This window comes from Salvelinus fontinalis, chromosome 32 (genome assembly GCF_029448725.1).
Source record: "Salvelinus fontinalis isolate EN_2023a chromosome 32, ASM2944872v1, whole genome shotgun sequence".
NCBI lineage: Eukaryota > Metazoa > Chordata > Actinopteri > Salmoniformes > Salmonidae > Salvelinus > Salvelinus fontinalis.
In genome coordinates this window covers 36,992,707-37,005,661 of record NC_074696.1, presented here as the reverse complement: position 1 = coordinate 37,005,661, position 12,955 = coordinate 36,992,707, and the positions used below count along the sequence as shown (strand labels likewise).

The following is a 12,955-nucleotide window of genomic DNA, read 5'->3' as shown; positions in this document are numbered from 1 at the left end:
AGTCTTGGTTACCAGCCTCCTCTGTTCTCGTCCCAGCTCGCCGAGTCCAGCGTTCCCTCCGCTCAGGCTTTTGTCCAACGATGTGAGCGCACCTGGAGGAGGGTCAGGTCTGCACTTTGCCGGTACAGGGCGCAGACTGTGAGAGCCGCCAATAAACGTAGGATTAAGAGTCCTAGGTATTGTCGCGGTCAGAGAGTGTGGCTTTCCACTCGTAACCTTCCCCTTACGACAGCTTCTCGCAAGTTGACTCCGCGGTTCATTGGTCCGTTCCGTGTCTCTCAGGTCGTCAATCCTGTCGCTGTGCGACTGCTTCTTCCGCGACATCTTCGTCGCGTCCACCCTGTCTTCCATGTCTCTTGTGTCAAGCCTTTTCTTCGCGCCCCCGTTCGTTTTCCCTCCCCCCCCCCGTCCTTGTCGAGGGCGCACCTATTTACAAGGTACGGAAGATCATGGACATGCGTTCTCGGGGACGTGGTCACCAGTACTTAGTGGATTGGGAGGGTTACGGTCCTGAGGAGAGGAGTTGGGTTCCATCTCGGGACGTGCTGGACCGTTCGTTGATTGATGATTTCCTTCGTTGCCGCCAGGGTTCCTCCTCGAGTGCGCCAGGAGGCGCTCGGTGAGTGGGGGGGTACTGTCATGTTTTGTCTTTGATCATCATGTCTTGTCCCTGTGCTTCCCTCTGCTGGTCTTATTTGGTTCTTTCCCTCTTTCTATCCCTCTCTCTCCCCCTCCCTCTCTTCCTCTCTCGCTCTCTCTCTCTATCGTTCCGTTCCTGCTCCCAGCTGTTTCTCGTTCTCCTAACTACCTCTTTTACTCTTTCACACCTGTCCCCTATTTTGCCCTCTGATTAGAGTCCCTATTTCTCCCTCTGTTTTCCGCTTCTGTCCTTGTCGGATTCTTGTTTGATGTTTGCTGTTCCGTGTCCTTGTTCCGCCCTGTCGTGTTTTTGCCTTCTTCAGATGCTGCGTGTGAGCAGGTGTCTATGTCAGCTACGGCCTGTGCCTTCCTGAAGCGACCTGCAGTCTGTGGTCGCGTCTCCAGTCGTTCATCTCTACTGACGAGAGGATTGAGAATCATTGTTTGTTTAAGACTGGAATAAAGACTCTGTTTCTATTACGTCGCTTTTGGGTCCTCATTCATCAGCATAACAATGTATATGTATATAGTTACTTAGCTAAGTTAGCAAACAGTAAAATTATTTGATTTCCCCCCACCGTAAGTCAGTAGTATGTTAGCCAGCAGTACACCATATGGGTTTCAGTAGATAAACTAAAGTTAGCTAGGTGGCTTGCACGAAAAAAAGAATTACTTAGCTAGGCACCGTATTTGTCATCTGCCCTCTTAGTGCTGACATCGGCTGTAGCTGAGCTACTAACGTTAGCTAAATCCAACTCTTTGTTTCGAATCCTCATCGCTATATTCCGGTTGAAACATGGATGTCACTATATAGCTAATAGATGTTCCATCGTCTAATTTGTGTTGATGAGAGGAATCACTTGAAGCCATTGCGTGCAGTCAGTTCTTTCAGTTGTGCCCAAAGGATTGTTATTAGTGTCCACCTCCTTTTCAAAAAAGCCCGCCTTGGGGGACGGACGGGGGCCAGAGAACAAGGCCCATCCCAGATTGTAGTGTTTCAGAAACTGGAAAAAAAATGTGTCTGCTTGTATATTTAGCAATGAATCCAGTGATAGGAACATCGTTGAAAGACGTCCAATGGCTTTATCGAACAAGAACAACCATATCTACACCCATAAAAACGTATAGTCCGATCAGTTAACATAGAGCCTTCACGAAATGCCACAAAGCAGGACTACATTTATTTTTACATTTTTAAATTCCCCTTTAAGTGACCCTCTTACTCCCCAGCATGCATCCGATTCTATTCGCCCTCATCACAGGTGTTATCTGTCTTCAATCAAAACTTTGATAAGTTGAATCAGACGTACACAGAAACTATGAGAGAAATACAGTATGTATATAGTTTTATTACGCATTGATTAGAATACAGATAGCAGAATGAAACAAAGCACCATTTGTTATCGGTATAGAGGGCTTATAAATTGTAAATAAGAATTTGTTCTTAACTGACTTAGCCTAGTTAAAAAAAAGAAATTATACGTTCTATTCAGTTACATAATAAATACATAGCAAACATAACTCCACTAAAAGTTAATTAAATATCTCCACATCCTCAAAAGGGAAAAGTATAACTGCTAACCAAAATACTAATAGGAAGTGATTCACAACAAAGCATTTGATAAAAAAAAGGAAAAGCACACAGAGCATACAAAGATTACAAGCTACAACAATTGATCACACATGAAATAGCACAATATGATAACATTATATCACATTTCTCTGAGATTTAACTCACATTCAATTGTTATACTCCGTTATGCTATAATACATGATGTTGACCGCTGCAATTGTTTTGTTTTGTCCCCGTCTTTGCTCTTGTATTGTATGTTCACACTGCCCTCGCAAAAGAGGTTCATCAAGGGTCTTTTCCTGGTTAAACAAAGGTTAACTATATCAAATCCAATAAATACTCTCTATAATCTATACTACTTGGAACATTCTCCCTCAATATTACTATATCTAACTGTGCAACATCTAACACAAAACTGCAGTACCCCTATCCGACTCCTACTACTATTTTAGCTGCAACTGCTACTATTAAGAGACACTCAGTAGTAAGACCTCACACTAGAGTTTCTTAGCTATGTTGCTGGATTGCTGCTGGATTCTCTATAGACAGAAATGTGTCAAAGAATTTGTTGTCTTGGAGCTCCATCTCCAGCATGACAGGAATCTGTGAAGTTGGAGTCAGAAGGTATCGTTAGTTATCCACATCAGGAATGTCATTGATATGATATAAAATGCAAACAAAGTGTTAGACCCTTTTGTGCCCTCGAGATGTTCATCTTCATCGTCAACAAGATTATGTTAATTTACCATGTCATCGTCTGATTGTCTTCTTTCAGTCTTAGACTCCGTGTTCACAAATGCCACAAAATGGATCAGAGTGTAAATTCTAAAGGAACAAAAACAAAATAATAATAATGTAATAGCTATAAAATGGGTACGATTTCATGGGTGAATTTATCATAATATAAAAGGTAAACTAAATTACATTAAGAAAATAGTATTTTGAAAATGTGGGTTAGAATTTGGTGATCCTGCCTATAAATACATACATAAATAATGTAAATAATCACCTGTGGTAGAACATGGCAAAGAACTGGATCAGCAGTAAGGATGCAAATCCCAAAAGGAACATCAGTCCTACTGGATCGATAAATAGATACTCCCTAGTCTGAGTCAGATTGAGATTGGATTTTGGGATTCTGATGGTAAGTGAGGTTCCAATGGCCTGAAGAGTGAACGTTGCCACCAGCCACATGGCATTGCAGATGAAAAAGAGAAAAGTCGCCTGTATGAAGAGGAGATGAGTTTCATTTAAAGGGATATGAACAAGACAGGCAAGCATGCACAAACAGTGGATTTCTCCGACTAGTGATAGTTTAGTGCTATTGAAACAATCTCTTTAATACCAGAGACAGACATAAAGTTCTACATCTTCTACTTGATGCTAATATCATGTACATTGAAATGAAAAGACAGCATACAGCCATGGCTGCAGGGAAGTAGGAGTGTTGCAGCACCCCCTGATAAATTGAAATAATGTTGCTAAAATAATATTTAAAAAAATCCCAAAATGTGACTCGTTTCAGGAAACTACAGTTGAAGTGTATACAGTGGGGCAAAAAAAGTATTTAGTCAGCCACCAATTGTGCAAGTTCTCCCACTTAAAAAGATGAGAGAGGCCTGTAATTTTCATCATAGGTACACTTCAACTATGACAGACAAAAGGAGAAAAAAATTCAGAAAATCACATTGGAGGATTTTTAATGAATTTATTTGCAAACTATGGTGGAAAATAAGTATTCCCCCCCCCCCCCCCCCCACCCCCCAGAACCGCCCACTCAAAACAGGAGCTATGCATACAGCATACCTTGTTTCTCAGTTCCTTTAGGTCATTTGTGATTTTCTTCTGTTTTTCTTTATCCTCAGCCAGAGGTTCCAAATAGAGCTTCTGGAGCTCTCTCCAAAAGTCCTCCTCTTCCTGAAGCACACCAAGAGACACTTATTAAATAGTCAAGTCAGATATCTACAGTGTATAGTGAAACATATGTGATTCTGGATATAGTGACATACCAACAACGTGAAGCGGTTAGACAACTTTATATGTATCTTGTACATTATGTCACATTATGTCATTCATACATTATGTCATTCATAATATTATGTTGGTAATAATATAGGAAATCTACCTTGACAAGAAAATCTTCATTTAGAGGGAAGTCAAAGGACTTAGTCTGCAGTTGTGTTACCCAGTCTGTAGATACAAAGAATCAAATCAAATCGTAGTTATCACATGCGCCGAATACAACTGGTGTAAACTTTACAGAGAAATGCTTTGTTATGAACCTTTCCCAACGATGCAGTTTAAAAAGATATAAAATAAACTAGTAACTTACACAAGAGGAACAAAATAAAATACACTAAAATGTAGCTATATACAGGGAGTATCAGTATAATGAAGAGGGGACATAGTTAGCACAGTGTGCAGAGTAACGGTTACTAGGTGAAGTCTAAATGTGCGTGTTATTATCTTATAAATGTGAGAAAGTATCTTAATGTCCTCATCATATACATCCTTATATACATCCTTATCCTTATATACATCCTTATACACATCCTTATACACATCCTTATCCTTATATACATCCTTATCCTTATATACATCCTTATACACATCCTTATATACATCCTTATCCTTATATACATCCTTATCCTTATATACATCCTTATCCTGTCACGATCGTCCATGGGAGAGAGAAAAGACCAAGGCGCAGCGTGTAAAAAATGCATCTTCTCTTTATTAAGAAGATGACCAAACGAAGCAAAACAACAAATCGAAGACCGTGAAACCAAAAACCGACTAAATGCAAAACATGCAAACTTGACACAGACCTAGACACAGACCTAGACACAGACCTAGACACAGACCTAGACACAGACCTAGACACAGACCTAGACACAGACCTAGACACAGACCTAGACACAGACCTAGACACAGACCTAGACACAGACCTAGACACAGACCTAGACACAGACCTAGACACAGACCTAGACACAGACCTAGACACCGACTAAGTCAATGACCCAACAAACACATGATGCCTATGGCCGCCTAAAATATGGCTCCCAATCAGAGACAAATGAAAGACACCTGTCTCTGATTGAGAAACCACTCAGGCAACCATAGACATACCTAGAAACCCTCACTAAACCATAGAGATACCTAGACATACTCACTCAACACAAAACCACACACACAAAACCCAACAACCCCTTAACCATATAATCACCCAAACACCAACCTCCCCCATGTCACACCCTGACCTAACAAAAATAATAAAGGAAACAAAGATAACTAAGGCCAGGGTGTGACATATCCTTATACACATCCTTATCCTTATATACATCCTTATCCTTATATACATCCTTATACACATCCTTATATACATCCTTATCCTTATATACATCCTTATCCTTCTATACATCCTTATATACATCCTTATATACATCCTTCTCCTTATATACATCCTTCTCCTTATATACATCCTTATATACATCCTTATAGACATCCTTATATACATCCTTCTATACATCCTTCTCCTTCTATACATCCTTCTATACATCCTTATATACATCCTTATATACATCCTTCTATACATCCTTCTATACATCCTTATATACATCCTTATATACATCCTTATATACATCCTTATATACATCCTCATCCTTATATACATCCTTATCCTTATATACATCCTTATACACATCCTTATATACATCCTTATCCTTATATACATCCTTATATACATCCTCATCCTTATATACATCCTTATCCTTATATACATCCTTATATACATCCTTATACACATTCTTATATACATCCGTATATACATCCTTATACACATCCTTATCCTTATATACATCCTTATACACATCCTTATATACATCCTTATCCTTATATACATCCTTATCCTTATATACATCCTTATATACATCCTTATACACATCCTTATATACATCCTTATCCTTATATACATCCTTATACACATCCTTATATACATCCTTATATACATCCTTATATACATCCTTATATACATCCTTATACACATCCTTATATACATCCTTATCCTTATATACATCCTTATACACATCCTTATATACATCCTTATCCTTATATACATCCTTATACACATCCTTATATACATCCTTATATACATCGGTATATACATCCTTATCCTTATACACATCCTTATATACATCCTTATCCTTATATACATCCTTATACACATCCTTATATACATCCTTATACACATCCTTATATACATCCTTATACACATCCGTATCCTTATATACATCCTTATATACATCCTTATATACATCCTTATATACATCCTTATATACATCCTTATACACATCCTTATATACATCCGTATATACATCCTTATATACATCCTTATATACATCCTTATCCTTATACACATCCTTATATACATCCTTATATACATCCGTATATACATCCTTATATACATCCGTATATACATCCTTATATACATCCTTATCCTTATACACATCCTTATACACATCCTTATATACATCCTTATATACATCCTTATACACATCCTTATATACATCCTTATACACATCCTTATACACATCCTTATACACATCCTTATACACATCCTTATATACATCCTTATCCTTATATACATCCTTATACACATCCTTATACACATCCTTATATACATCCTTATATACATCCTTATACACATCCTTATACACATCCTTATACACATCCTTATATACATCCTTATCCTTATATACATCCTTATATACATCCTTATACACATCCTTATATACATCCGTATATACATCCTTATATACATCCTTATATACATCCTTATCCTTATACACATCCTTATATACATCCTTATATACATCCTTATACACATCCTTATACACATCCTTATACACATCCTTATATACATCCTTATCCTTATATACATCCTTATACACATCCTTATACACATCCTTGTATACATCCTTGTATACATCCTTGTATACATCCTTATATACATCCTTATACACATCCTTATACACATCCTTATACACATCCTTATACACATCCTTATACACATCCTTATCCTTATATGCATCCTTATATACATCCTTATATACATCCTTATCCTTATATACATCCTTATACACATCCTTATATACATCCTTATATACATCCTTATACACATCCTTATCCTTATATACATCCTTATCCTTATATACATCCTTATATACATCCTTATATACATCCTTATCCTTATATACATCCTTATCCTTATATACATCCGTATATACATCCTTATATACATCCTTGTAATAGATCTATTAAAACATATACTCACTTTGTTCAGTAGACTGATGAGAACTGATGAGAACGAAATAAATCAAACATTATTTGGTGTGCATTCCACACAACTTTCTCAATACACACATCAAAATAGGAGAAAATTAAAATACACACTTTAAGAGAACGATTTGAAGACGTTAGATAGAAAAATATTGTATATGCAAATAATGAAACACTCCCGAACCAGAGCCTTGCGGAATACCACATATAGCCTTGGAGAATAAGGACTTATCATTGAGGTGCACAAATTGGTACCTGTCAAGTATTTCACTTAGAATGTAGTACATATTGGAGTTATGCTTAAAAAAAAATACAGATCCAAATACTATGCTTAGCTTTTACACAGAAGTGGTGGGATCATGTAAACACTCCAGACACTCAAAATGTAAATACCTGTTATTGTCTTGAGAGGTCAGATTAGGTTTCACCTTTGGCTCATTAGCCAACACAACAGTTTCTGGCGCCTGACTATTCTGGTCTGCCACTTTGCCACTGTCCCAGCAGAGAAACTTGCAGCACTTGGCCTGTAGGATGCGCTGTGTGATGGCCTTGGTTGGTGGCGCAGCGACTTGGACACCTGTCTCCCGAGTGCCCCAGGACACGTTGTTCATGTTGACCATGGAGTAGATGGTCAGCAGGAGGTAGCCACTGGGGATAGAGATGAAGTAGAGGAGGCCGTAGACGACCAGATGGAACTCCTTGGGGTGGAGCGCTGCTGTGATGATGTTCATCAGCACCAGGCCTATGATAAACAGGCCGCTAGGAGTCCAAATGGTTTGCTGCTCAACCATAGCACCTGAGATGAACAGAGATAGTTAACATAATGACAAAGAATTGACGTTTTGTATTTAATGAAAGTCCCAGTTTGATATTGCCCATTACGTTGACCGGTTAGTCCGTAAATCTGAGGTTTGTATTCTTGAGGTTCTAATTTATGTTGATGGCGATGAAGTCTAGTGTCATCATTTACCTACGATGGACAATGCCGTTCCTATCATGAGGAAAGCGTACAAGACAGTCATGACGGCTGCTATGGTGATCTGTGTGTCCGATTTCAGCTTGAAGCAGAGCAACAGGTACACCACAGGGGGCACTGTTGCAAGGACCAAAGCAACGTTGGGATCGATGTCTAGGATGAATGACAAGCTTCCTGAAAAAGAGAAAGGACCAGAATTATTATGAACGATATTCATCTTCCTTCAGTTTACAAAATGTTTGTATCCTGTTACATTCCAACAACAAACTACCCCAAAGCTAGAGCTGTATGAGGCCCCTGACAGGCAGGATGCCATGGATACCTGAGATCATTAGGCAGATTGTAGCCGGGCCTAGGATGGAGGCGGCCATGCTGAGAATCTGGTAGAGGATGAAGGGTTTGGAGATGGAGCTGTTCCTCTGGGAGGTCAGAGACCCTGAGCCAAGCAGATCGATGGTGTTGGCCATGGTGGAGGGCCCCCAGCGCCGCCGCTGGTTATAGAACTCCTTGAAGTCCTGGGGGGCGTTGGTGTAGGCGTCAGACGCAGCGTTGTACTCCACCCTCCAGCCCTGTTGCAGCAGGAGAGTGCACAGCCAGCGGTCTTCACCTGTGACAGAGCAGAGGGAGGAACTGTAGACGAGAGAGGACTACACAGACAAGCAGCTGTGTTCTTCGAATGAGTGTTGTCCAGCAATAAAGATTTACCTTGATCATACTGTACGTAGTGGCAAGCCTCCGTGGCCTTAGTGGTGTATCTCTTCATGACGTTGTCGTCCATGAGGGCTGCGCCCCTGAACAAACTGAAGCAGCCGGGGCTGCAGAGCACACTACCAAACACGTGCTCTGCAGTCTTCTGAAGCCAGTGGGCCACCGCGTACTCAAACTTCTGATACCATACCATAGGACCTGGGGCAATATAACAGAATGATCCGACGTGTGTTAGCACACCATAGGATATATTCTTGCCTTTAATCTCTAGTGTTATATTGTAAAAAGTGTTATGAATGTACTTTAAACACATTTTTATTCCATTTGACCATAGGACCTGAGTAGATATCTGTATGATAGATGATGTATATTATACCCTAACTGTACATATAGTGTTCACATACAATATTGTTTTAGGACCGGGTACATATAGTAAAAAAAGCAGGTACCATTGCACTCAAACTTTAACTTAAATAGTATTGGTTGGTGAATACATCCAATAAACAATTTAACCAAAAAGATGATCCGGGAACATTGCTCAGTTGTGGCTGTCTATCAGATATGACATCTCCCTAACAATCATTTGATTCTTATTACGATTCACACGAAAGATTTACCTACCTGTGCCTGTTGGGTGAATCCTCCCACATGCCGCACCCACACGTGGATAAAGGTTCAGTCGATCTATTAGGAGCATTACAGCAGAGGGCTGGAAGTCGGTGTCTCCATCCAAAGCCAGTAGATAGGTATTGTCCTTCTCTTTCTAACAGAATACACGAGTATCAGTCCCATTTCCTTTACAAGAGTAATTTAACAATTTATCCAAGTAAAGATGCTAAAATTATAAAAAATGATTGTTTATGCTGTTTACCATCATCTTTTCCCTTAGCTCGCTCTCATCTTCACCCTGCTCAAACTTCTTGAAATACTTCCTGGTGAGTCGCCAGCCGAGAATGTAGTACAAGTACATAATCTGAAACAGTGAGTGAACTAATCAAGTCTGTGGTTTCATGTCTAATTTAACTCCCTCATCCAACTTTAATTCAAGTATATCACTTTCAATGAAAGCATAGCTTCGTGATTGTACAATCAAAATAGAAATAGTGTTAGACCTTTCACAGAGACATGGTAAACTGTATATTGACAGCATTGTCTCACCTGAGACCATCTCTTCTTGTGGCGGATCAGTAGCTTGTCCTTAAAGTGCACCATCAGCAGGTTGCCATTAGGGAGGGTGTACTCCAGTCGACCTCCGTAAGGGGTGCGCAGGATCCTCTGGCATGGAAGGGGTGGGCTCTCTCTGAAGATGCATGAATCCGCCTCATTGAAGATACTGAGGTTTAAAGGATGAAATGAGGGAAAGTTTATGTACATTATTATTCTCACCCGTACTGTTAAATCTGCAGTGTACACTGGGTTAGCAGTGCTGGGATTGAGTTACATTAGCACACTGATCACCACAGCAGTAGGGACCAAACTCACTGCTTTGACGCATGCAGGTATTTTTCACTACACCAAATGCCCTTTGGCCTCAATCCAGCACCTGTCTGCTGTCAGAGGAGATGTGACAATTTACCCTGATGACATTGTCATGGAAAGTCCCATTAGGTTTTTATGCTTACTTTAGACTCAACTTTTTACCCTTTTTTAAACATGTTTTTCCCTACTGTCTGAGTTTGTTTTCTACTTGGACAAAAATGACATTCCTGATTGCGTAAGAGTTATTAAAATCATTAATTTGGCCATCATTCCAGTTCTTCAGATTTTTTGTATCAGGCACACACTTCAACAAACAATGACATTGGTTTGGGATTTGTTACAAATGGAGGAGAATGTGGGTAGATCACCCCCTGGTGGTTTTCAGAGGAATATGTGGTTGCTTTTTTAAAAACTTATTCTTGATAAATGTCTCTTGTTTTTTCTTGTACATCGACATTATGATATCATGTATTAATTTCTTTACAGATTAAACATTACATAAAGTATATATGCAGTTAATTCTGTGCATATTGGATCATCATTTATTTTAACATTTGTTACAATGCTTACTTGTAAACCTCTCGGATAACCTCCACCAGGTTCTCTGCGTATTCGTTCACATGCCGTTCTTTACTACCATTCACGTCTTTAAAAGCATCATCAAAGTAAATGTGAGACTCGAAGCTCACATCATTGTTGGAGTTATTCCTTGGCCTGTATTTGTCCAGCCTGGTAAAGAAAGAAATAAAAAACACATGATTTGCGTTAAAAAGCTGTTAACTCTGCCAATTGTGTCGTTCTCAATCATGTAAACACGTCAGACTGTACCTGAACATTGAGATGATCATTTTCATCATTTCGTCATAGTTCTCATGCCACATTGTTGCACACAGGTACACTGTGACTGGGTCAGTTTGCCTGTGGCTGGAGAAAACGTTAGAATCGTAATTTGGCACTCTCTCTCATGCACATACATACAAAACTCTCCCACCCTCCACAGAATTTGCAATATTCTTACAATTTTTTCTTCCTCTGAATCTCAAAACGCGTGTTGAGCAGTATGGATTGTTCCAGAAAGGCCCCCTCGTACATCCTCCGCACAAACAGATTCTGTGTCCTCTCGATGCGCTGAAGCTGGAGGAACCAGATGTACATAGTACACAGCATCCAACCCAACCACCAGCAGAGTGCAGAGCCTCCCAAGAGGCCCATTTCTGTTAGGTCGGTCATGTCCTGGGGACAGAGGGTATGGGTGATGTCCCTGACTAGCCTCTCAAACCAGACAGTATCGCCGCTTAGGCCCCTGCCATATGTGATATCATTGCAGTACTCTGTGATGGTGTAGTTAGCACCTCTGGGGTCACTTGAATTCTGGAAGAAGATAATGACAGGAGCGACGAACGCTGCCAGAACACCTAACGAGGCCAGGTACATGGGTAACAGGAAGCTTCGCCGCATGGCGTGCATTTTGCAAGCCACCACCACAAACCAATGGCACAGAGCGGAGGACACTATCTGGATGGCCACCAAGATCAGGATCACCAACCCCACATCCCCTGGAACTGATGTCACCGATGACCAGACTCTGCCAGACAGAGGGACGTATGCCCCCACCACGGCTGCAGTGACAAGAATCCGGACCAGACTGGAGAGGATGCTCACCACATTCCTGGATCTCGCTATGTCTTCGCATATACTGTTCAGGAAGGAGCTTTTGAAGAGGGTGCTGTAGTTCTCCCACCAGTTCAGCGAGACAAAGATGGTCCCCACAATTGCCAGTCCGATCCAGACGTTCATCCCCCTATCTTCCTTCAACAGCAGGTAACTGAGGATGAAGAGCACGTAGCCTGACAGTATGAGGACTAATGAGATGATTGGGGGCACTATGAATCGCTTCCTCTCCCTCGCAATGCACTGAGCGCACACCTGGAAGATTGAGGACAGGATGCTGATGCTGTTCAGCATCATCGCATTGGTCACGATGCCGAAGAATGGCATGGCAACAATGGTGAGAACCGCTGTCCCCAGCGACACCAGGAGTTCGACACACAGCACCTGGAAAATTGTACATGATCATAATTACAATAGTATCATTAAACGCGAGCAAATGTAATGCTAAAGAATGAAAAACATTCTGAGGGAAACTAATATAATATAACCCATAATGTTCCTGAAATACAACGATCTGGCCTTAACCCCCTAAGGTCGATGTCCACGCCCCGCGGAAATCAAATTAGCATAAT

The 12,955-nt window shown here is 40.4% G+C and overlaps 1 protein-coding gene across 1 annotated transcript in view; it reads right to left on the bottom strand.

Annotated features, from left to right (window-relative positions):
• Positions 1-12,955, bottom strand: part of LOC129830593 (chitin synthase chs-1-like) — a 42,358-nt gene that overhangs the window by 13,414 nt on the left and 15,989 nt on the right. Inside the window, 12 exon segments of the mRNA XM_055893154.1 lie at positions 4,019-4,129; positions 6,700-7,356; positions 7,978-8,345; positions 8,520-8,699; positions 8,848-9,132; positions 9,231-9,431; positions 9,855-10,117; positions 10,151-10,206; positions 10,392-10,566; positions 11,283-11,441; positions 11,541-11,636; positions 11,731-12,767. Coding sequence (XP_055749129.1) covers positions 4,019-4,129; positions 6,700-7,356; positions 7,978-8,345; positions 8,520-8,699; positions 8,848-9,132; positions 9,231-9,431; positions 9,855-10,117; positions 10,151-10,206; positions 10,392-10,566; positions 11,283-11,441; positions 11,541-11,636; positions 11,731-12,767 — 3,588 coding nt within the window.